We start from the raw sequence: 22,753 nt of genomic DNA, 5'->3' as shown, positions 1-22,753 counted from the left end.
TTTTTTTTTTTTCAAGAATCATAGAAACCTGAATATTTCAGAGTTTTGGGAAAACCCTAATTTTTAATTTATTTACGAATGCAATACTAAAAACCTATTTGAAGACGAAGACTACATATGAACGGTTAATTCTTTCAGCATATGCTAGGATTGACTTAAAATAGTTTGCCTTTTAACTTCATAAAAAACATTAAAGACTTGTTTAGTAGAAAACAAATTTTACAAACCGTTAAATATGGTTATACTACGAATTCATTTAAAATCATGTGTAAAAACAGGAAATATTAGAAGCCAAATTATTTAGGATAGTACTGCCTCAAATAATTATGCCTTGTAAAAAAAAATATTATTTCTACTAATCGTTGAAGTAAAAATAAACTGTATTGGATTGAGATTTTCTTGACCCAAAATATTTTCGCTAATAATCATATTTTCATTGATTAGATAGCATGTAAACTGATTGTTTACTATAGTTTGATGAGAGTATTAATCATATTTTTTGTGCTTAGTAATCTGTGTTCCGTGAGTTACGTTGTGTTCTTGAAATGCCCAAACGACGAGAGACACGTTATTATCATATTTATGTTTGTGCTTGCAGGTCCGGAAGAACGGACTCGTACTCCGAGGAAGTCTGCCTTGGCACCGAGTGTACTTATTCGCTGTGAGAAAACATCCAGCACTTTAACACGACACCAAACAAGCCCAGAATAAAATAAATAAAATGTTGTCTCCCGAGCTTCGGTGCTTTTGCGCTCGCTCTGAAAAGACTTGAGGTGTAAAAAAAAAAAAGTTCAACACACTAGGACAATGTATTACCTAAAGAGGAAGCATTCAGCGACTATCTTATTTGAACATCGTTCACGCTAACTAGACAAAACATCTGTGTTTCTTTAATGCCTTAATTTCTTACTGCCACAAATTTAATACCAAATAATATAAATTTTTTGTGGTTACAAAAACCTTCGGTTTTTCAATAAACTTTTTTTTGTGATGTGACGGTCACAGTTGACCTACGAATAACTGCACATGTTTAAAGGAGCAACTGATGAGCGTATTGAATAGGATAATTATTTACATTCTTGAAATAATAATAAATATAATTTCCCACAGATATTTAACTGAAATATATTTTTGTTGCAAAGACGTTTCTAATAACTTCAGGACGGCTTCTACTACACATCATTACACTCTCACCTTCCAACGGACCAATTTTTAACCACGATCACTCCCATGTTGGCTTTTTTTTAACAATGAACGCGCGTGGGTGTCGCAGAGTTGATCAGTGCATAGGAGAAGTCAGTGGAGATCATTTGGCGGCGCTGGCCTCCAGGTCCTAGACTGCAGCGCGCGATGGCCGCGATGGTGACGGCGTGGTCGCCCGCCGACTACAACGCCTCCTCCACCACGGACAGCTTCCTGGACGACGCGAACACGTCGGCGCGCGCCAACGCGTCGGCGATGGACCGCGAGTGCGACACGGACCAGCCCACGCTGCTGCTCATCACCCAGGTGCTGTACGCGGCCGTCTGCATCGTGGGGCTGCTCGGCAACAGCCTCGTCATCTACGTGGTGCTGCGCTTCTCCAAGATGCAGACAGTCACCAACATGTACATAGTGAACCTCGCCGTGGCGGACGAGTGCTTCCTCATCGGCGTGCCCTTCCTGCTGGCCACCATGAACCTGCGCTTCTGGCCCTTCGGCAACATCATGTGCAAGGCGTACATGACGACGACGAGCGTGAACCAGTTCACCAGCAGCATCTTCCTCACCATCATGAGCGCCGACCGCTACATCGCCGTCTGCCACCCCATCTCCGCGCCCAAGATCCGCACGCCCTTCATCTCCAAGGTGGTGTCCGCCTCGGCGTGGACCGCCAGCGCGCTGCTCATGATCCCCATCTTCATGTACGCCAACATCATGGAGAGCGAGAACAACATCAGCTGCAACATCCTGTGGCCCGAGAGCGAGAACATCAGCAGCCAGACCGCCTTCACGCTCTACACCTTCATCCTGGGCTTCTCCATCCCGCTCATGCTCATCTCCGTGTTCTACATCCTGGTGATCAGGAAGCTGAAGACGGTCGGGCCCAAGAACAAGTCCAAGGAGAAGAAGAAGTCGCACCGCAAGGTGACCAAGCTGGTGCTGACGGTGATCACGGTGTACGTGTTCTGCTGGCTGCCGTACTGGCTGACGCAGGTGGCGCTGATCTTCACGCCGCCAAAGCAGTGCCAGTCGCGGGTGTCCATCACCATCTTCCTGCTGGCGGGCTGCCTGAGCTACTCCAACTCGGCCATGAACCCCATCCTGTACGCCTTCCTCAGCGACAACTTCAAGAAGAGCTTCCTGAAGGCGTGCACGTGCGCCACGGGGCAGGACGTGAACAACGTGCTGCACATGGAGAACAGCGTGTTCCCGCGGCGGCAGCACCGGCAGGGCGGGTCGGAGCGCCAGCGGCCCGCCAGGACGGCGGCGCTGGAGGCGGGCGGGGGCGGCGAGACGGGCCCGCTGGTCAGCAAGGCGGACAGCTCCGTCACCACCATGACCATGACCTCGCGCTCCAACATCACCGCCAGCACGGACGCCAAGGACACGGCCGGCAAGGACCCGGCCGCCGACACGGTGCTCAAGAACGGCCAGCAGCCCACCCGGGTGTAGACTTGTGCTCTGCAGTGTCGCCGGCAGCTGGCGCGCGAACACTTCAGCCCGTGATGCCCCTGCGCTAACAGTGCCGGAATATTCCACTGTTCCCTTACTTCAACCACTGCATACTTAAAGCATAGTTTAATTATTTTTTAAAAACTGATACCAAATCACAACATAAATTATTTTCTTTGCTTATTTTTTTTCTTCCGGTCTTACTGTCAACGCTACGGAATCCGAGATTATATTTTGGAAAGTGAAACAAACCGTTTGACTGTATCGCGAGGAAATGTGATGATCTCAGGGAAGATAAACATTGTAAACAGGGTATCCGACAGATTGCAGTCAACTTGTTCGTCAGATTTTTGAGGCTTGAAACGAATTAAAAATAATAAACTTGTGGAATTTGTACTGAGTTTATGAGGCTTAATTTATGTGAGATAGCTTTACGAACAAAATTGATAAATTTTGGCTCGTTTGTTATATGATTGCATATTTTTAAAAGTGATATTTGGTTATATATTTATTTTAAATGTGTGTCCCATTTCCCAGGTGGAAAATAGAATTTATGCGAACACACTTTGTTGTAATTACTTAACTATAGTGGTGTGAAATCAGTTTTTTCTGAACGAAAACATTTCTAGTGTTGCTACTGCAAATCAAATAAACATATACTGAAACTTAGCTAACAGTTACTAAGGCGTTCACTTATTCATATCAAAAACTCTATCAAAGTTTCCCTTTTAAAGTGTATTATTTTGTAACTATTTTGTAAACTTGTGTAAGTAGTAAACACTCAAGGTAACAAGCAAAAAACAATTTTTTTTGGAGATTGAACTTTTGGTACATTTATAATTCAGTAATTGGGTATTTGAAAAATGTGCATCAGCTATTTCAAATATAAATCATCTAAGAAAGCATTGAATTCGTGTTTGCTGTGGTAAACTATTAAAAATAGAACAATGATTATTTGTTGCAGCTCATTTTACGTCTAAAATGTTTATATATTTATTAGTAAGTGAGAATATTTTCAAATATATATATTCTTTTGTGATTCAGAACATCTGAATAATTAATCTGAAAGCTTACACAGTAGAATACATCAGCAGTTATTGAACATGTATTATTAAATTTATTGCATAAAAATGCAATAGTCTAAAGTTTTTTAGTTAATATTGTCAAACGTATTTTTTTAAGGAATTTCTGAAACAGTTCTTCGTATTTAATTCCAAAAAAATCCTTTTAATTTTTTAGTAATATCTTGGGTTAGTTAGTACTCCTGCCGTCTTCATAATGTGGCTTTCTTTAAATATTCCATCTGAAATTTTAGAAATATTTATGTGTTAAAACAAACATTGATAAGATGTTATGGCGACAACAGAAAGTTTAGCCAACGGAGCCGCGAACCATCTCCATTGCCATGAAATATGATAAGTAAGATTTTTTTACTTGAGCCCGTAAAATCTTGCTACCATATTTCACATTTTCATAGGCCTAAATAACATGTAATCGTTAGATTAACAGACTCATGAAATATTATAAAACCATTCAACTTGGTTGTATTTTAGGGTCAATTTCGTTGTAAAGCGTGATTCAAATAGAAACTTAAACGTATTTGTTTTTACATTATTTTGAATTTTAACTGCATGTTCTGTCGGAGTTTAAAAAAATGTCTCATTGGGGTATAAAAAAAGGGTACGTAAGTGTTCTGGTAACCATTTTTAGTTTGTATCATACAAGTAATGTTGTCACATTTATAGTCAATATCTATAACTAAAGCATGCTTACGTGAAAAGTTTGTGTTGTATGTGAAAGATTTCCTTACGTAAATAGGCACTTCCTTGGTCACATTTTGCACGAACGTATTTTTCAAATTAATTTTGCACGTGAACACTTTTTGTTTACTTCCTGACAACAAAAATATGTACGAATCGTCAAAATGCAAATACACTCATATCTACTACCTGTACGAAAATTGTAAAGTAGAAAATTAATATTTTACTTTAGGTTAAAGGAAACTTCTTACATTTTAAAAATACTTTCCTGTCAAATGTAGATATTTTAGTAAGCGTTATTTTTTTTATGATATGTCACATACATGCAATTTAATCATTTTTGCCACCTACAGTTGTCTGTACTGTGTATTCATGTAAACGTTAAAAAAAAATTAAGAACACGTTTACAGTACCTGTTCTGTAGAGAATATTGATGTAACAATTTCACTTAATTTTGGAGGAAGGATAATATTTTTAATTTAGTTTATCAGTGTTTAAATGTAATTATTTTGCTATACAAATTTTTTCTTTGTATAAATAGTAGCAAGCCAGTATATTGACGTAGTTTTCATGTTTGAATAATACAGATTAAATTTTTCTTTGTTTTATTATTTTGTATGAAGTACCTATGGAAAGAAAACTTGTAACGAAAATGAAATGTTATTACAATTCACTCTTCTTTTCAAGAAGTGTCGTCCAGTTCGATGTAAAAAGTGTCATGTCCTGACGTTATATCTATTTAAATAATAAACGTTACACAAAGTGGTTGTTAACAATGTGTTATTTCTTTATTTACAACTGCAATCAAAAAGTAAAAAAAAAAAAAATTTACAGTTCAAAAAGTTGGTGAAATGTCTCCTAAGATGTACATCTGTGAAAAACTCAAGATCTTGATAGTATAAATATTCCTAATTTATTGTTTGGTTTAATGATACCCCTTCTTTATGCCCGTGTTCTAATCTAGCAGTGTTTTAGATAATTAAGAAACTAAACCTAAGCTTTGATTAAAACTTCACCCACAACCATGCCTCAATGTAATATGTATCTAGCAATCTAAAAGCCTTTTGACTTTCGTTAGTTATTTTTTATCAAGTAATTTATTTTTTTTCAAAACAGGTTTCTATTTTGGTATATTTTTCTTCATCAGGAAATAACCTTGTTTTGAAATGTTACAGTAAATTTACAAACATTTTGAATACCCCTTGACTAAATTATGAAATAGAAATGGTAAGTACATACTTTATTTATTAAAGTATACCTTTATTTTCGTTACCGAGAGATAAAATTTAATTTATTTGTGTTAAATCATTGACTTATTTAAATGCATTTTATAATTTTAAGAGAAAGAGGGTGGGTGCATAAGTTTCTTAATTTCAGGCTTTTGTAAGATTTTAATTCGTAATTTTAACTCTGATAAGGCCAATAATATGTATAATTCCCTTGATTTTACACTAATGACCTACTTTTATATTTTGATTTCGTTCATTACTATCCGTTTTGTTTGAAAATTATGAAATACTTTAATGAAAGTAACAGGAGATATGATGAAATGTATTAAATGCAATACGAGATTTACATTTGAAGACTACATTGTTGTCTAGTAATCAAATGTACTTATTATTCAAACACCTTAGTTTTCCATTGCATTCTTATTGAAGTCACTTAATCAACCAAACTTCATTGAGGTCTATGTGGTAAAAAATAAAAATAATTTTGTTTGCGGGATTATTTTATTCCCTCCATTTTTTATGCTGACACAAAATCACGGTAAATTTTGTTTGACAAGTTTCACAAACACAAGTAAAATGATTTAAGCGCTGTTTAGTTTTGACGTCTTTCATTTCAGAGGTTTTTCCATCCCAAAACATTTGCGATTTCGGTGACGATCTTTTCCACAGGGACGTTTCGTATTTTCAGCACCGTTAATTGGTCTTGAAGCTCCTTCATCCTGTAGATCTTGTGAACAAATGCCTGAAAAAAAAAATTAGAAAACAATCCTGATTTTGAACAGACAAAAAAAAATCATCCACGTAAGACATAAGAATTACAGGACCATATTTTCCAAGTTTCGTTTTGTTTCGCCCAATTTACAAAGAAGTTTTCCCAAATGTCCACGCACAGATAAAATAAATACACGGCAGTAGATACAAAAGTTGATACCCATAATCCATACTGACTGTGAGACTATTCATATAGGGACAGTTATCTGATGGCGCAATATAAATGTTCTTGGAACACGGAACTGTTATAAACAGTGGTTTAGGATGTTCTGTGTACCATGCGTTTTGCGGACAGATCATCCTACAAACATAACTGTTCCGCTGTCCTTTCTCTGCTCAATTTTCTTCATACACAAGGAATCTGCGTCTGTTTGTGCCACATGATATACAAAACTAAAATTGAGGTTAATTAGGATTAGTTATTTGGTAACGTATCCTGTATAGATTAATATTAATTTATGTTTATTTAAATAATTGAGGTGTGCGTTTATCCCTTTACACACGGAAACTTCCATAAGTGTATTGTGTCTTATTTTTTTTCGCAAGAACTAACTTTGATATGCATGTTTATTTATTCTAACTATGGTTCATCAGTACTTGAACGTAAGACACTGCATTTTTAATCTGGTTCCTACTGACCAAGCTGTGCCGATGACCAGCAAAATGTATCCCCCCCCCCCCAAAAAAAAAAAATCCCTTCATCGTAATGGAAATAAACAAATTATTCTGCCGTTCAATTGTATTCTTTGTTGATGTGGTAGCTGGTAGCCTTAAAAGTCTGGGTGTTTTTTTTTTCAATTCTGGATCGTAATGAATAAATATTTCTCATAAGACACTATGTACGTAATTTTGTGTGCACTATGCAGCTGTAGAACCATAGAAAATTATCTCCTAGTTGATTATCATGAAGCGATTAGTCAGAGAAAAGTTTTGGTTATGATCCCTTGCCACGCGTTTTATAAACAGCAGATAAAGTTCGGCATATCTATCGATAAAAAATTTTTTAAGAAAGAAGTTAATTTTAAATTCTTTATGCGTGCATAGCTTCGCTTGTTCTGGGTTGTTAAATTTTCATGCCATTAGTTTCCATTTGTGACAGCATTTTTCAACCTGTTCTTCGGAGCCTTTAGAACTCCGCGCTTGATTCTAAGGGGCTCCTACTGCGACAGTTATGTCAAGCACATTTTTTAAGGAATTTCTGAATCATTTTAAGTTATTAAATTCAAATAATTTCCCTTGATATTGAAACGCCCCTCGTGCCTTAATATTAGATTATTTTAACTTAATTAAAAAAAACCTTGGAAACTGCTGGGTTCAAAAATATTAAGAATATTAAAGTATTTACTAGAGGGGGCACGAGGTGGTGAACAAGACAAATTTATACTCCCTTCACGCAGTCAACCTGGGATCTAGTGGATCGTTTAAATAGGAAATAGGTGAATATGAAACAAATAAATCACAAAATAGGTAGGTTGGTCTATAGGTTTCCCGGGTTATTCAGCATAATTAAGTTCAATGTGTTTGTCAATAGTTTTGGATTAATTAAGTTTCACAAAGAAAGGTATAGACAAGATTTCAAACTTACTTAACGGTGGGCCGGCCCGATATTATTAAAACAATTTATATTATATTAACTACACATCATCACAAAACAAAAAAATTGAAATACTCCACCATATTAGATTCTTTCACTGATTACATTATTTATCGTTTCTGCTTATTTTACATATTCTCGGGGATTGAGTTATTAAGTCACTGTTCGCTGGTTTGTATTTTAATAAATTTAGTTCCTTTTAAGGGAGATATATATTTCTAATATCACCCGGATCTTAAGAGTATGACTTTGGGCCGGGAAAAATTCTCTTAAGGGGACTCGGAGCTCGAGGTCCAGGGCAACAAGCTGGGAGCAAATTCGTCTCCCAGCACTTGGACCCTGTCTGAAACACAAGTGAAATTCCAAACGAATTAGACCTGCTTCCAGACAGTCAAACACAGTAGGCGCGAAAAGGCCAACAAACGGGAATTCGGGGAGAAAAAGAATACCGGAGTAACCATGGGCGTAGATCCCGGGGGGGCCAGGGGGCCCGGGCCCCCCCTGGAATTAATGGGCCCCTCCTTGGGGGGGCCCACTTCGTGATTTTAAAGTTAATGGTGTACACAATATATATATATATCATATTATTATTTACAACGACGACAGACACTTTGACATGCTTTATATTCCTACCTTTGAGTTCCGTAGTTATTTTCCCCTACCCCTTCTGCGAAAACCATGGTATGGAGTTTTCCAGTGAGAACTTTGAAACCCTTATTTCCTAGAAACCGTTCATTCCAAAGGACGAAGCTAGGGTAGGGTTCCGTTAGCATTTCCTCCCCATTGATACCCACACTACCTTGTCCTCTGAAACGACAGTATTATAGGTTTCAGGTAGTCTGTTTTTAAAGTGGTTTTGCTCTCGTGTGCGCCAGTCTTCTGCTTTCTTGGCAAACATCAACATGGATAATTTCGTGACGCGAAAGAAACGGAAAACAGAATCTGATTCTCACCTGGTAAGCTTGATTGTTTTATAAGTAGTGACTATTATTTAGGTAATATATTTTATTTAAGTGATTATGTAACGTTATTTTTCCAGTAAATAAACAACTTAATACTTTAACAGTAATTATAGCAGAATTTAGTTTATTTACGAACTGAAACTTATATATCATTACTGGAATTTTTTTTAGCTCATCTCCATTCTGTAAGGCTAGCTGCTCTGTACGTTACATGTGAATATACAGGGAATAATTTTTTTCCTCGTCAATATGGAATTTAAAATCACTCCCCTTTTATTATCAAACGATAATTTTCACAATTCATGGCCGATAATCACTTTATAACATTTGTTATTTGATAACTGCAACACTGCACGAGTAAACAAAAGTAAGATTGAGAAAGAAGTATTTAAACGTTACACATCCGTATTTAAGTTAATAAGGAAGCAAACGCGTCTCTTTAATAACTAATGAAGCGGTATATTTTAACTAAATAATATTCACTGCCAAAATACTGATTATACTAAAAATAAGCCGAGAAATGTATGTGGTTCAATTAGCTGTAGGATAAATTTCATAGTTCTATCTACGAGATTTTTCATTTGTGTCGTTAAGTTTTTTTTTCTTTTTTACCTGGTTGATGCCTTTACTAAATAAAAGAGTCTTTAAGGGTTTAAATATGATTCGATCGTTCATTTTATGTTGATCCGTTTATTAGCTTTGGAGCTTTGGGTTTTTAGGGCGCATAAAAAACTGTGAACAAAGAATTTCACGAACAGCATTTGAATCGCAGTAATAATGTGATGTGGCATAAAAAACCCGACAAAGTGCGAGTCGAACTCGCGCACGAAGGGTTCCGTACCATTATCTTTAAAAACGGCAAAAAAAATCATGTCTGTTGTATGGGATTGGGAGCCCCTCTTAAATATTTTTTTTATTCTGTTTTAGAATTTCTTGTTATAGCGGCAACAGAAATACATCATTTGTGAAATTTTATTCTGTTTTCACGTTTGTTGTATGGGAGCCCCCTTAAAAAAGTGTTATATTTTAATTTAATCATTTATTTTAAAGTGAATATATAACTAAATATTCTGTGGATATTTCAAGCGTCTACCTGTTGCTGTTTTCAATATCAAGCAAAAACGAACAAAAAAATCACGTTGGTTGCATGGGAGCCTCCTTAAATATTTATTTTACTATGTTTTTAGTATTTGTGTCTAACTATCACGGTTCATGAGATACAGCCTGGTGGCAGATGGACAGACAGACGGACGGACAGCGTTATATTCACGTATATTATTTTAATAGATTTTTTCATGGATATTTTATGTATTTAGGTTAGCAAATTATTCAAACATGTTTGAGAGATCATTTCTTATAGTCATTAATTAATAATTACTAAAACATATGTTGCTCTGCTTTATTGTTAATATCACTTACGTAAAAATAAAGTGTATAACATACGAGCTTATCATCCAGAGAAGACTTGTTTCGGTTGACCTCTAGCGCAAAATTCTTAAACCACAGAATTCACGGGCCCCCCCTGGAAATCCTACAGATTTGCGCCCATGGGAGTAACTCACCAAACAGGGTGTGGCTCCAGGGCTCAGGAGATGTCTCGCGCCGACATCAGAATGGCGCGGACCGAGAAATGCGCGGATGATGCGGCATAAATCGAAATTTAGTAAAATAAAAAAAATTAATAAAATTTAACTAAAACATAACTATTTTTCTAATCCCTACTTCTGACTGGCTACTGTTCAACTGGGATCACATCCCCCAAGACAGCTGACTTCATCCTTAATTGAAGGCGATTCCTTCGTAGCCGCGACAAGAGACAGCGAGAAGTTCTGCCCGACCTGCAGCGCGGTTAGTAGCCAGTGGCAAAGTCCTGAGTGCCGCGATGGCGGACAAAGCTCCTAATTAAAACGCGCGGTAGGCCCTAGGGAAAAAGAGGGGGAAGGTTCGGCTCTGGACCGAACATATCCGGAGGTTCCCGAAGTGGTCGTAGCCACGACTTCAGTCGTTTGCGCCAAAGAGCGACTGCCGCTCTCTCTACCGGCGGGCACAGAAAGCAACAATCAATCGACTTCTACGGGTCGCAATTTGAAAGCATAGGGGCATATGGCGCCGCGGAGCTGCTCTCTAGTGGCGTAAAGGGGAACTAACGGGGGCGGTGAGCTGACTCACCACCAGGTGTCACGAGCGTGGGCTCTGCACGCTGGCGACCAGGGCCGAAGTTACTTTTTCCGTCACTAGGTGTCGTGGGCTCTGTAGGGCAAGGGAGAATGCCCTTGGAGTAGGCCACCGTCTTGGTGGGGTTCACCACAGGGCAGTGATCTTGGGTTAAATTTTGCGAACCAGGGGTGTGGAGAGAGAGGGGAGGGTGAACAGAAAAGCGCAGAGATGGCTGGGAACGAGTGTCCACTGGATACTCAGTCGTGCCTGAGGCTCGCTGATCTAGGCAGTCCTCTAAGAACTACAGCTTGCACGCCAGAAGCTGCGCTCTGCAGATCTAGTCATATAGCGAACTAAAATTACGGACCCCGGGCGTGCCTGTAGGCGGGAGAAATTTCAACCGGGCTGCTAACGACTACATTAGACTAGCAAAAGCTCAGATAGATCCTTGAAAAAAAGGTGCCTCGGTCCACTGACACAAAGTTAACTACATAGAGTACACCAGCCTAACAAAGTGTAAATCATCCTTTTAGTAACAAGATTACAAGAAAAATAAAATTTACAAAAATAATTTAAAATTATAATAACAAATTTAAAAAAACGTGTCGAAATTCCTAATTTCCAGCACAATATTGTCAACACATGAGAGCTGGTGTGGTTACCATAATGGTTGTTTTTCCTCGTAGCGCTTGCGAGTTTGTGAGTAAAGGTATAGAAGGTCTGTGAGATATGATTTATGCCTTGACATGCCACAAAATTGGCATAAAAAGTTCAAAAATACAATTATAGCAAAAAGATGGGAAAATCTTTAATCCAACGCGAAGACGCGAAACTAAAACTGAAGTAATACAATTTCTTTATACATACAGTATGCCATTGCAGTTTTTCACTGTTTGCTGTGGGAAAATTTCAGAAATTATAAATGAGAAATAAAAAATTAAAACACAAACCCACAGAAAATAAGCCTAAATCATCTAATGTCGAACAGTTAAAACAAACGATGAACCTAAACATGTATAATGGAAATTACAATGACGACAGCACATGCGAATACAAACGAACTTAAAAATCAGACAACACAACAAATTCTGTGGAAGGAATTTAGTAATGAAAAAAATAATAACAGCACAGATGAACACAATGTATTTGCTGCGTTGTTCAGGTTTTGTTGTCTGTATGCATTTACTGTTCTTGATGAAACTGTATCATCGTTGTTAGCCCACTGTGTTTCTTCTGTTTGACGTCAGCTGATTTATAGATTGCTTTCTGTCATTTATTGTTTTCTTTTTTATTTCTTTTTTTTGTATTTATGAAATTTTTCCCACGACAAACAGTGCAAAACTGCAATGGCGTATGTCCATGAAACTGTATCAAATCAAAAAAAAAATTCCCACTGCGTGAGTCGTTCCAGGAAGGAACGGAGACTCACGTGGAACTGCTCGCTGCTGAGGCGGTCGTAGAACTCCTTGAAGTCGGCGCTGGCGGCCACCTGCTTCTTGATGTTGGCGATCAGCTGCTGCGGGTTGACCATGGCGAAGAGCTCGTCCAGGAAGCTGGCCACGCCCCCGAGGGTGGACCCCGCGCGCGGCGACACGTGATCCATGCTTATCAGGTCGGCGAACTTGTTGATGTCCTTGTAGATCGGCACGCCGTGCGCGTAAGCCCAGGCCATCAGCTATGGGGCACGTGTGCAATTTCACTGCTCATTGAAGTTGCACTTCTGTAGGCGCGTTACGAAGAAAAATTATGACAGTGAATTTTTTACGATGTGCGGGCAGCATGAAAACAAAAAAATCTTACAGGATAAAAAAAAGACTACCCACAAATAAAAATATATAAATGTGATTAACAATCATATACTTTAGTGATTGATATTGAACACAGGTCTGTAGTATATAAATGGGCATAGCGCTGCTGGAACTGACCTACCACCCTCAAGTCACGGCGGCCATATTGTATGTCATTGACCTCTGAACTTTACCTTGACCCCGGCAGCCATTATGGATCCGCCATTTTTTTTAGCTCCGCCATTTTGAATTTCGCCATCCATCTCCCAAATCCCTAGCCTTGCATTTTCGATATGGCCGCTCATAAAGGCACATAGATGAGTATAAAATAATTTTGTTCTACCAAGTTTTGTTTGCATATACGGCCTAGAAAAAGGTTTCTTCATTTTAATGAAAGTTTAGCGGCAAGCTTTTTTTTCCGTTAACAAATTAATATCTTCATTCACAGACCTATTTGTAACAAAAAATTTTGTGTAAGATAAAAAGTACTTAATTAAAAGTCAATTGTCTGAGTCTCTCACTCTTTGTATACACATATATATATACAGAGTGTATCAAAATTCATGTTACAATGCTTGAGGGTAGAAAGCTCTTATTATTTGCAACCATTTTTGCCAATAAACATGTTGCCAGAAATGCATATTTAAGCCCCTGTAGCCCCAGAAAGAGTCAGCGTAGGCAACCCGTTGGGCTTTGTGCAAGACAGACGATGCTGTGGTGAATTACGTGTGTACGACGCCGGGCAGCGCTCGAGATGACTGTGCGATGTTGAATGCTGACCCCCGCCCCTTTTTACTTCCGTTGGTGGTGCCCTCACCTCTTTTCTTCCGTTCGTGCCGTGCCATAGCACTGCGCAGCGTGACATCGCAGTGTCGCAGTGTGTTTTGATATCACTGGTGGTCTGTCGTTGACTGTTCTGTCGTACAAGCAAACTCGTGGTGTCATTTTTTTCGTTGCGGTTCTGAAAAGGGCGACGTTTTAGTGGAGCTCAATGGAGTACACATTTAGTGAGTACACGGACATGCTGCTTGTTTACGGAGAAGCTAGACAAAATGGACGAGCCGCCCGTCGTCTGTACTAAGAACGATATCCGGGTCGTAGGATTCCAGCTCACACCATGTTTGCAAGACTTACTCAGCGAATGAGTGATACTGGTACATGTGCCGTCACAAGACCAAATGCTGGTGCTCCACGCAGGGTTCGTACTCCCAGTTTTGAAGAAGATGTACTTCAGAGATTTGAGGAGAGTGCAGATACAAGCACAAGGGCAGAAGGTTCCGATATGGACGCTGACAAAATGGCTGTTTGGCGAGTTCTTCATGAGCAACTCTTGTACCCGTACCACCTTCAAAAAGTGCAACACATGGGTCCGGTGGACTATCCTCTTCGCATGACCTTTTCTCGTTGGTACATTCGAAGATTATTGAGGAACTCCGAGTTAGCGGTTTTATTCAGCGATGAAGCCAAGTTCACTCAAGATGCTATTCTCAATTCGCACAACAGTCATGTTTGGAATGATGTCAATCCGCATGCAACGTGTGTTACAGCTCGCCAGGAACGTTTTTCAATTAATGTGTGGGCCGGTATTATTGATGGCGTACTCATCGGGACTTATTTTTCCGCCACGACTTATTGGCGCTGGATACCTCCACTTCCTTCAGAACGAACTACCAGGTCTTCTTGAAGAGGTTACATTGCATGTCCTACAAGTGATGTGGTACCAACATGATGAGGCACCACCTCATTTTTCCATGCAAGTGCGAGAGTATTTAAACCAAACATTTCCAAACAGATGGATTGAACAAGTGGGCCCTGTCGCATGGCCGCCAAGGTCACCGGACCTAACCCCGTTAGAATTCTTTCTGTGGGGTTACGTAAAAGGGCTTATCTACGCTACGCCAGTAGAAATGGTAGAAGAGCTTACACAGCGAATCATTGAAGCGTTCGAAATCATAAGGTCGACTCCACACATGCTCCAGCATATCCGTGAAAACATGATTCGCCGTTGCCACCTCTGTGTCGCTCAAGGTGGACGTTTTTTTGAGTCGTTGCTTTAGGCTGTCACGTTGTTAAAACGTTTGCAAAATTTTCAATGTTGTAAACAAAGCCGAAGCTGTGATTGATTTCAGAGTGTAATTAAAATATGTGCCACGATTAAAAAGGTTATTTCTCTACTCAAACGCCCGCACATCCACAACATAACATTCTACAACGGGTTTCCTATGCTCACTCTTTCTGGGGCTACAGGGGCTTAACTACGTGTTTCCGGCAACATGTTTATTGGCAAAAATGGTTGCAAATAATAAGAGCTTTCTACCCTCAAGCATTGTAACATGAATTTTGATAAACCCTGTATAGCAGGTTGTATATTATGTTTATAACGACAAACCTCGACTGCCGGTTCGTCAAGAAAAAGTAATATTAAACATATATAACACTTGTGGACCTCACTTCAAGTTTAAGATGAACAACTGGTTTATAGGAAACAATAAAGTATTTGATATGTATCACTAAGCGTCTGGATAGTGTTTAACTTAACAAAGCTAAAATACTTAAAACCAACATTGTCGACTAATGCTAATATTAAAATTCAAACGAAAACCTACTTTAAGCGGCATTAAATCAAGGGTTCTGGTTGTTAAGTGAGGTACATGCTTAAGAAATTTTTTGTAAAAAATTAATTAATAATTTAAGATAGTTTAAAGTGTGGCTTTAAATTTTTTTTTCAAAATCACGTAGTACTTTCGAGTCACAACACTCTATGGGAAATTATTTAAATGAAATAATTTTACGACAGCGACGTGTGTTACGGTCTTCGTAAAACCTTTTACAACTAAACATGCTGTCTTTCTCCCGCCATTGGAGAAACGATAGTCACACACTCCTCTCCCTCCGCCCCCTTTATTTATTTTGATACCTCTTGGTGGTAAGTTATTCCAGTTTCTTGTTCTTTCTTAAAACTATATTTCCATTCTTAATATATATATTTTTATTTTCAATATTCCAATTTCAAAAGTATATACCAGCCTTGGCAAGCAATTTAAGCCATAAGTTGCAGCTACATGTTTTAAACCTATTTTTTCGTGATGAACTTGCAGCCAAAGTGTACACCCTTATATATATATATATATATATATATATATATATATATATAACAGATTCGAAGCCAGTAACTCCAAAATCCACGAAGAGTGCAAGTTTTCATTGAATATTTTTTTAATAAATTTTAATTCTATCCACCAGATTTGAACTGGAAACTCTGAACTAAACAGCTTACGAAATACCTTTTTTTAAATAGGTACATCGATGACGCGACGGCTGGCTCACCTCTTTGACCTCGGACGAGTTGAAGATGGCCTTCCAGATGACGGCGAACTTGGCGCCGGAAATCCAGCTGATGAAATCCTGCGCCTCCTTGTCGTTGGCCACATAGTTGAGGACCAGATTCGTCACGTTCTTGATCGGGATGGTGGAGATGATTGCGTCGAAGTCGGCCTGCAGTGTGCTGTTGGTGTCGCCTGCGCATACGGCCCGGGGTAGTCGCGTGGCTATCGTCGTGGCCACCGCAATGCCGCCGTCACCAGGTCATCATTTTGACGTGACAACGTCTAATAAATCGATGAAAGCCGGCTACACGAACGAAAAAGTGTCCCGTTATGCACATTGTCCCATTACACTGTGTCCCATTACGCTCATAGTACGCTTGCGCCGCATCTATCTCTCTTCCACTCGATTGGAACAACCATCGATTTGACTTTTTTGAGGCACATTAAACTTGAAACACTCCCATTCGTTTCCTAATTTTCCTATCATCGTCCTAACCTTAACAGAATAACACAGATTGGAAGAAGTTAAATAGCAAACATGTAAACAAGTGATAGTTAAAATAATCTCTTCGTTAAAGTTATAAACATATTTGAATTAATGAGTGCAAATAAAAGTAAATTTATCAATTAAATTGTAGATTTCATTTCACTCCTTCTTTGTATCCATACAAAATAGAGATAATTCAATAAAAATGATTCAATTTTATTCATAACAGTATGCAATCATTTCATCAATGTTTTGTTATGACGTTGTCACATTAAACTATCGTCGGTAAACCGACTTTACAAACAACCAATTTTTTTTAAGAGCACCAGGAACCATGGACGTTTTTTGAAAATAATGTTTTTTTTTCTTTTTTGTCCATAAATCCAAGTTTAAAGGGTTTGAAAAGTTCGGGAGTTAAAATTAAGTTCGGAAGAGTGTACACTTGGCAAATAGTGGCGCGAGGGTTATCAAATATCCATCTGAACAGTTGTCCGCAGCTGCACAGTTCTTAAAACATTTATTTAGTTTGAAGTTGAATGTATGAAAAGTTGTGTGGTTTGTTAATTGGCGATGTTAAAAAAAAAAAGACGCAATTCGGTTCCGCACTGTAGATTTTTCGTGAAGACGTCGGGATTTCGTTTTCTTTTTGAGGCTGCCGTAATCCTCTTTTTTAATCATTATTCCTTTCGATGCAAGCTTTCCTCTGACTTGCTTTTTCTGTCATTCTGACCATATTTACGAGTCTTGTGAGCCTGCATCATTAATTATTTAGTAATTCTCTTATATCCTGTCGAATATTTTTATTGTCTCACTTTGTGTTCTAGAAGTTATCCGCAAGCTCTTCACAGTGACACCCGAACCAATGTCGTAGCAAAAAGCGTCTACACTGGATTTTTTTAATATATGCAAACCAATATATAATGCAGTCTAAAATTCCAAACGTGATAAACTTAACTCAAAATTTGAATGCAATTAAACAATAAACAAATATTTTTAAAACAAAATATGTAACTGTCTTATTTGCTTGCTGCTACCATTTTGTTGTGTCGATGATTCTCTCTCTCTCTCTCTCTCTGTGACTTCGCGGTAATATTTTTTTAGTGTGAAGCTATCACGAGTGTGTGTTATGAGTAGTGTCACATTTACGTGGGAGATGAAGACTTTTAGTAGTGTGTGACTGATACTCACTTGCGACGGAGGCTCCATACGTGAAGCCCAGAACGGCTACCAGCACCACGAGGACCTTCATCTGGAAAATAACAATCAAGAGCATCGCGTCAGCTATCTGCGAAGATAAATTACCTTTATATCTCATAATACTATAGCTTTGATACTTTTCATTGCAAGGTCGGTTTTCAGTTTAGTTAAAATTTTGTACACTGTTAGAAATTACAATCAATCTACAGACATTTTAAAAAAAAAAAAATTAACTGAAATAAACGAAGAGATCTTCGTAATTTCAAATAACTGAGTCTCCGAAACAAAACTATGCTGTATTTCGATTTCATAGTTGTGTGATTCTTTATTAACAAAGGTAAACACACAATTGGACAAAAAAAGAGTGTTCTTGCTGTAACCTAACCATTATTCGAGTGATTGGTTAATATACCAAGATTATTCTTTTGTATTCATGTTCCAAGTACGTGAGCTCAATGTAAGTAAATTTGCGAACATCCCCGAATAAGTGTAACCAGCGCTCGACGTAAATTGAAGGTAAAAATTTTTAACAGTGCATTGCGTGAACCTGTGTTTATTTGTATTATTTTAGTATGTAACTCGTAATTTCACTTATTGATTGTATTTAGTTTAGATAGTAATTTCTAAATCTTTAAATTAATACATTGCATCATTTTTGCACCAACATTAAGATTTCCTGCAAATCTAGTTATTTTTATCTAACCTTAAAGATATAACTTAATTGTGTTAATAGTGTCACCTGTCTAAACATTAACACTCACTATTTTACAGTGAACCTCTTGTAAAAGTGTGATACAAAATTTATTTGTAACTTATTTGGATACAATTTTTTTGCTAGCAATTTTTAATTTGCTTAAATTTATTCGTATCAGTAAAATAATTATAAATGAAATATTTCAAAAATAAAAAGAAATTTTGTTAATTTTATTATTAGATACAAACTATCGTAGGGTAATAAAATTCACATGCGAAGATTAAGATTGGAAAAAATATGTGTTACAAAATGTGTTTGCATCAGAAACTATTGTTTTATATTGCACTATCAACCGTCATCCATTCCGACTCTACTGAGCACAAAGAATGCCGCTCAGTTGTGAGAACACCTTACTTTTTCTTGATTTGCTTCCGGTTCAAATTGGTTCCAGTCGGGTCGTATTTAATTATAAATGTTATCATACTGAATGTGGTAAATCAATGAATCAGTGTCCGAGTTAAAGAGATGCAGAGACTGGGGAGGGAATTTTTTTTGCATATAGTTATAATGAAAATCGTATAAAACCAATTTTGACAAATCTAAAATGGCAACACTCGTGTACAAAGGTTTATCGAAGGTTAACGAACCTTTCTGCAACACTATGAGAACAAAATTTTTATTGATGATTTGCCGAGCCTTGAATGTCGGACGTCCAATCAGCTCAGCTGCCCCATAAACAGAATCGTAACGTGAAGCGATGCGAATATCTCTGTGTTTTCGAGAATTTTCTAAAGTTTTACCATACACAGACTTATAAAGTAACTTTCCAAAAAAAAAAAACATTTTTCGAGGGATTCGCAGCCTGGGCACGACGCTCAGCATTAAAGGATATGTATTCATTCAACCAGGCCGCCTGCTCAAACCGCAGCACACAGTGAACCTGGCCGATGATCGCCCCATACTGCTCTCTGTCTAGTACAAGGTGTGTGTGTGTGTGTGTGTAAGCACTATAATGATACTTGCGAAACAAAGTACATTCTTCAAATAAACTACTGCCAGATTCAGCTGTTATACCTTTAAAGTCAAATACTTTAGCTGTTCCTCCTTCTTATTGCTTAATGAATAAAAATCTATACCTCAGATATCATAATATGTGAAAATAACATAAATTAAAAAATTGTTTCGGCAATTACACCAGTTATATATTGTGCAAGTCTTAGTAGTGTATACACAGAATCCAATGAAATTTGAGTTATGGGATGAGATATGGATGTTTTTAATATTATTTGGTACTAGTGGTAATATGCATGTGCTTGTACGCTTTCAGTTTTTTATAGTATGCATAAAATTTAAATAATAATTCCAAAGTTCAAGAAGTTATTTTTACAGGGTATCATACATAGCACCAGGGTCCAGGGTGTCAAATTTACTGCACCTAGACGCTTTTAGACGTTACCCCAAGTACGCATCGTTTTCGCTGTGTTAGTGATGCTTTCAGTGTCATCACAAACTGCCAACTTTATTTAACCAATTTCATTGGAAGATGTTAGTGGCGAACAAATAGTTATATGGCACTAAATAAATGTGCAATTTTGGTGCATGACCATACCTAATCGATATTGCCAAAGCATCTGTTTTATTTTGTATCACTTAATTAATAAATGTTTCGTGAAAAGAAAACATAATAGAACTTCGAAGAAAACATTCTCAATTGGATTATATAAATACATATAATATTTTTAGTTTTGAATTTATTTCTCTAGGACATAATACAAAAAAAAATGTTTCATCAGTTTTGTATTTTATTTTACGAAATACCCATAGAAGCCAAGTTCAGACCTTTTTTACCATCCTGTACAGTGGTATATAGTTTTTGCAAGTAACGAAGTAAAAAATGCAAAATTGTTTCATAAGGCTGTCTGTAATTTGAAGAGAGAATTTATGCTTTTTATTTTAAACTTTTTTTTAATAAAAAAACTTAACACTTTACTGAAAACCATTAGGATGGCTCACCTTTTGATGTGGTTCGTAACACCTTTTCTCAGCAAGACACAAATACGAATTCAATGCGATGTTTTAAGGACTTATATACCATAGTATTACCTGATACTTACTGGTGTCCTTGAAATCAGAAAATAGAGAAATCTTTAAATAATTTATTTTCTTTGCACTTGACTCTCTGATAACCTGTATCTAAGACGATTGTTGTACAGTATCTTTCACGTTGGCATGATGTCATTTCTTATCAGTCACATTGTCATTGTGGAGGTCATTATTATCTCCCCAAAATAGGTACTGGATTCTCTGTGACCTTTCCCCCCCCCCCCTTTTTCACCTCTTACTTTCGTTTAGTCTCTGTTTTTATACATTCTAAATCTGAATCCATAATTATCGCCAGAAGTTGTTTATGAACAGTTTGGGACAAAACCAACAGTGGCAGAAGGATGCACAGAGCACTGGTATAGCATTTTTGAGAACTGCCAAATTTGAGACAGTTTACATGAAACAGTAAATAGCATATCACGTATCCGGAAAACTATGGTCTAAGTGAGTGAGCTGGTCCTTTACGTTTGTGTTCCGGATGGGTGTGTGCTGGTCGGAGGTCTCCTTTATTGCACGGCTAACACTCGATGCTGGGATCAATACTAAGGGCGGTATTCCAAGACTTTCGGATAAGGTAGCGAATAAGGACTACCTTGTTGGGATACAACCGTAACCTTAATTGCAGACCGTATTCCGGAACATATCCAAACCCAATTCCTTTTAGGTAACGGAAAATCAACCGTTTTAGTAAACTGTGCCCTGCACGAGACTAGAAACTTATTTCACTGCATTCTAGCGGATATTTGGCAACAATCCATACATTTAAAGTGCTACAAATAGCAACACTATTGCGCGAAATAAATAGTGTAATTTTAATTTTCTCAAATACTTTTAAAGTTGCAATAATGTGTTGTTATGACTATTAAAGTGTACAAAAAGAATTCAAGGATAGTTTCACTATCAAAAAAGTTTCATTTTACACACCAAAATGCTTGGTACGTATAGAAGTGACTACGTACGAGTTAATGGCGCAAGACACGGGTCCGCCATCTGAACGAAATGAACCAAAAAAGAGAGCTCTGCGCATGCGCGGAATTCGGGCAACAGATCTGCAACGGATAAGACACCAAAACCCTTTCCCTAAAAATAAGGAACTGGCCACGTTCTATGGTGCACTAGGAATACGGTTAGGAAACAGGTGTAGCATATTCAACACCTAAACCCTTATTGTGTTTCTTGGAATATCGGCCTAAGTAGACCCGCAGAAGGATCATTTGGGCCACCAAAGAGCTCTTCCTGGTGACGATCATTCGAGGTTTGACTCGTACAGCACAGGTGTTCAGACACATTTCCGCATTGTTTCTGTGTCATTACAAATTTTCAGTTGGGTGTGTACGAAACAATCCGTGTTGTGTGGGATCGCAATTCGCGCGTGTGGGCAGGTCCTAGTGATGTTTCCGCTTCCTGCTCAGAGCAGTTGCTTATTCACACACGACCTCAGCAGTGTGCCATGAGCTGTATTCAGGGAAGTAACTGCGGATAAGGCGCTAAACTGGCAGAGTAATTTTTTCTATAGATATTTACTTTAATATCGTAGTGTTAGAACACAAAATAAATTTTTGGAAGGCATCAGATAAACTGAATTATTTATATTGAATGATACCTACATGTACATCGTCATAACATTTTTAAACTTTTATTTTTCGCGTAATTTACAACTTGCTGTGTATTAAAAATGAAATTACTGCAAATAATTATATTAATTTACCATCTAAGTTGAATATAAATTATATTTGGAATATTGTGGTGGCGATATGAGGTGTTGTCGAGAAAGGTTTTGGTTTGGTTGATTTGAGAAGAAGGGGGGAAAAAAAGGGATTTCTCTCCCCGTGTGGAAACTAGTTTAGTTATTTCCCTGATTGTATTGTAATAGTAGCAGGCAAAGGCTTTTCCGAAGATCTATTCAGCTCGGGAATTGGCACGCATTCTGGTCAATATGCCAGCCTATCATGCAAGCTGCAAGCTTTCTTCACAGCAATTTAAAGTTTAAAAAAATATATGTTCATCTCTCCACGATTGAACGTATACATC

The 22,753-nt window shown here is 37.8% G+C and overlaps 2 protein-coding genes across 2 annotated transcripts in view; one reads left to right on the top strand and one right to left on the bottom strand.

Annotated features, from left to right (window-relative positions):
- LOC134541621 (somatostatin receptor type 5-like) overlaps positions 1-5,177 on the top strand; it is an 84,756-nt gene extending 79,579 nt beyond the window's left edge. Inside the window, exon 3 of the mRNA XM_063385180.1 lies at positions 599-5,177. Coding sequence (XP_063241250.1) covers positions 1,351-2,655 — 1,305 coding nt within the window. The 5' untranslated portion in view covers positions 599-1,350 and the 3' untranslated portion in view covers positions 2,656-5,177. The remainder of the gene's footprint in view (positions 1-598) is intronic.
- Positions 5,178-6,126: 949 nt separating this feature from the next.
- Positions 6,127-20,812, bottom strand: LOC134541622 (protein G12-like). The gene is made up of 5 exons (XM_063385181.1): positions 20,633-20,812; positions 17,917-17,977; positions 16,243-16,433; positions 12,558-12,803; positions 6,127-6,386 (listed from the first exon to the last, which is right to left on the bottom strand). The coding sequence occupies exons 2-5, from the start codon at positions 17,975-17,977 to the stop codon at positions 6,258-6,260; spliced, it is 627 nt and encodes a 208-aa protein (XP_063241251.1). The 5' UTR covers positions 20,633-20,812; the 3' UTR covers positions 6,127-6,257.
- Positions 20,813-22,753: the final 1,941 nt, after the last annotated feature.

The sequence above is a fragment of the Bacillus rossius genome (genome assembly GCF_032445375.1).
Source record: "Bacillus rossius redtenbacheri isolate Brsri chromosome 4 unlocalized genomic scaffold, Brsri_v3 Brsri_v3_scf4_1, whole genome shotgun sequence".
In the NCBI taxonomy this organism is placed as follows: domain Eukaryota; kingdom Metazoa; phylum Arthropoda; class Insecta; order Phasmatodea; family Bacillidae; genus Bacillus; species Bacillus rossius.
The sequence above is the reverse complement of the archived record's forward strand: the minus strand, read 5'-3'. Positions and strand labels throughout refer to the sequence as shown.

Excerpts from the sequence above, each read along its gene's own strand:
- LOC134541622 (XM_063385181.1), bottom strand. The coding sequence starts at position 17,977 with ATGAAGGTCCTCGTGGTGCTGGTAGCCGTTCTGGGCTTCACGTATGGA. Across the intron at positions 12,804-16,242 it reads ACTCGTCCGAGGTCAAAGAG|CTGATGGCCTGGGCTTACGC; the intron begins GTGAGCCAGCCG and ends CGTGCCCCATAG. Across the intron at positions 6,387-12,557 it reads TCAGCAGCGAGCAGTTCCAC|GCATTTGTTCACAAGATCTA; the intron begins GTGAGTCTCCGT and ends TTTTTTTTTCAG.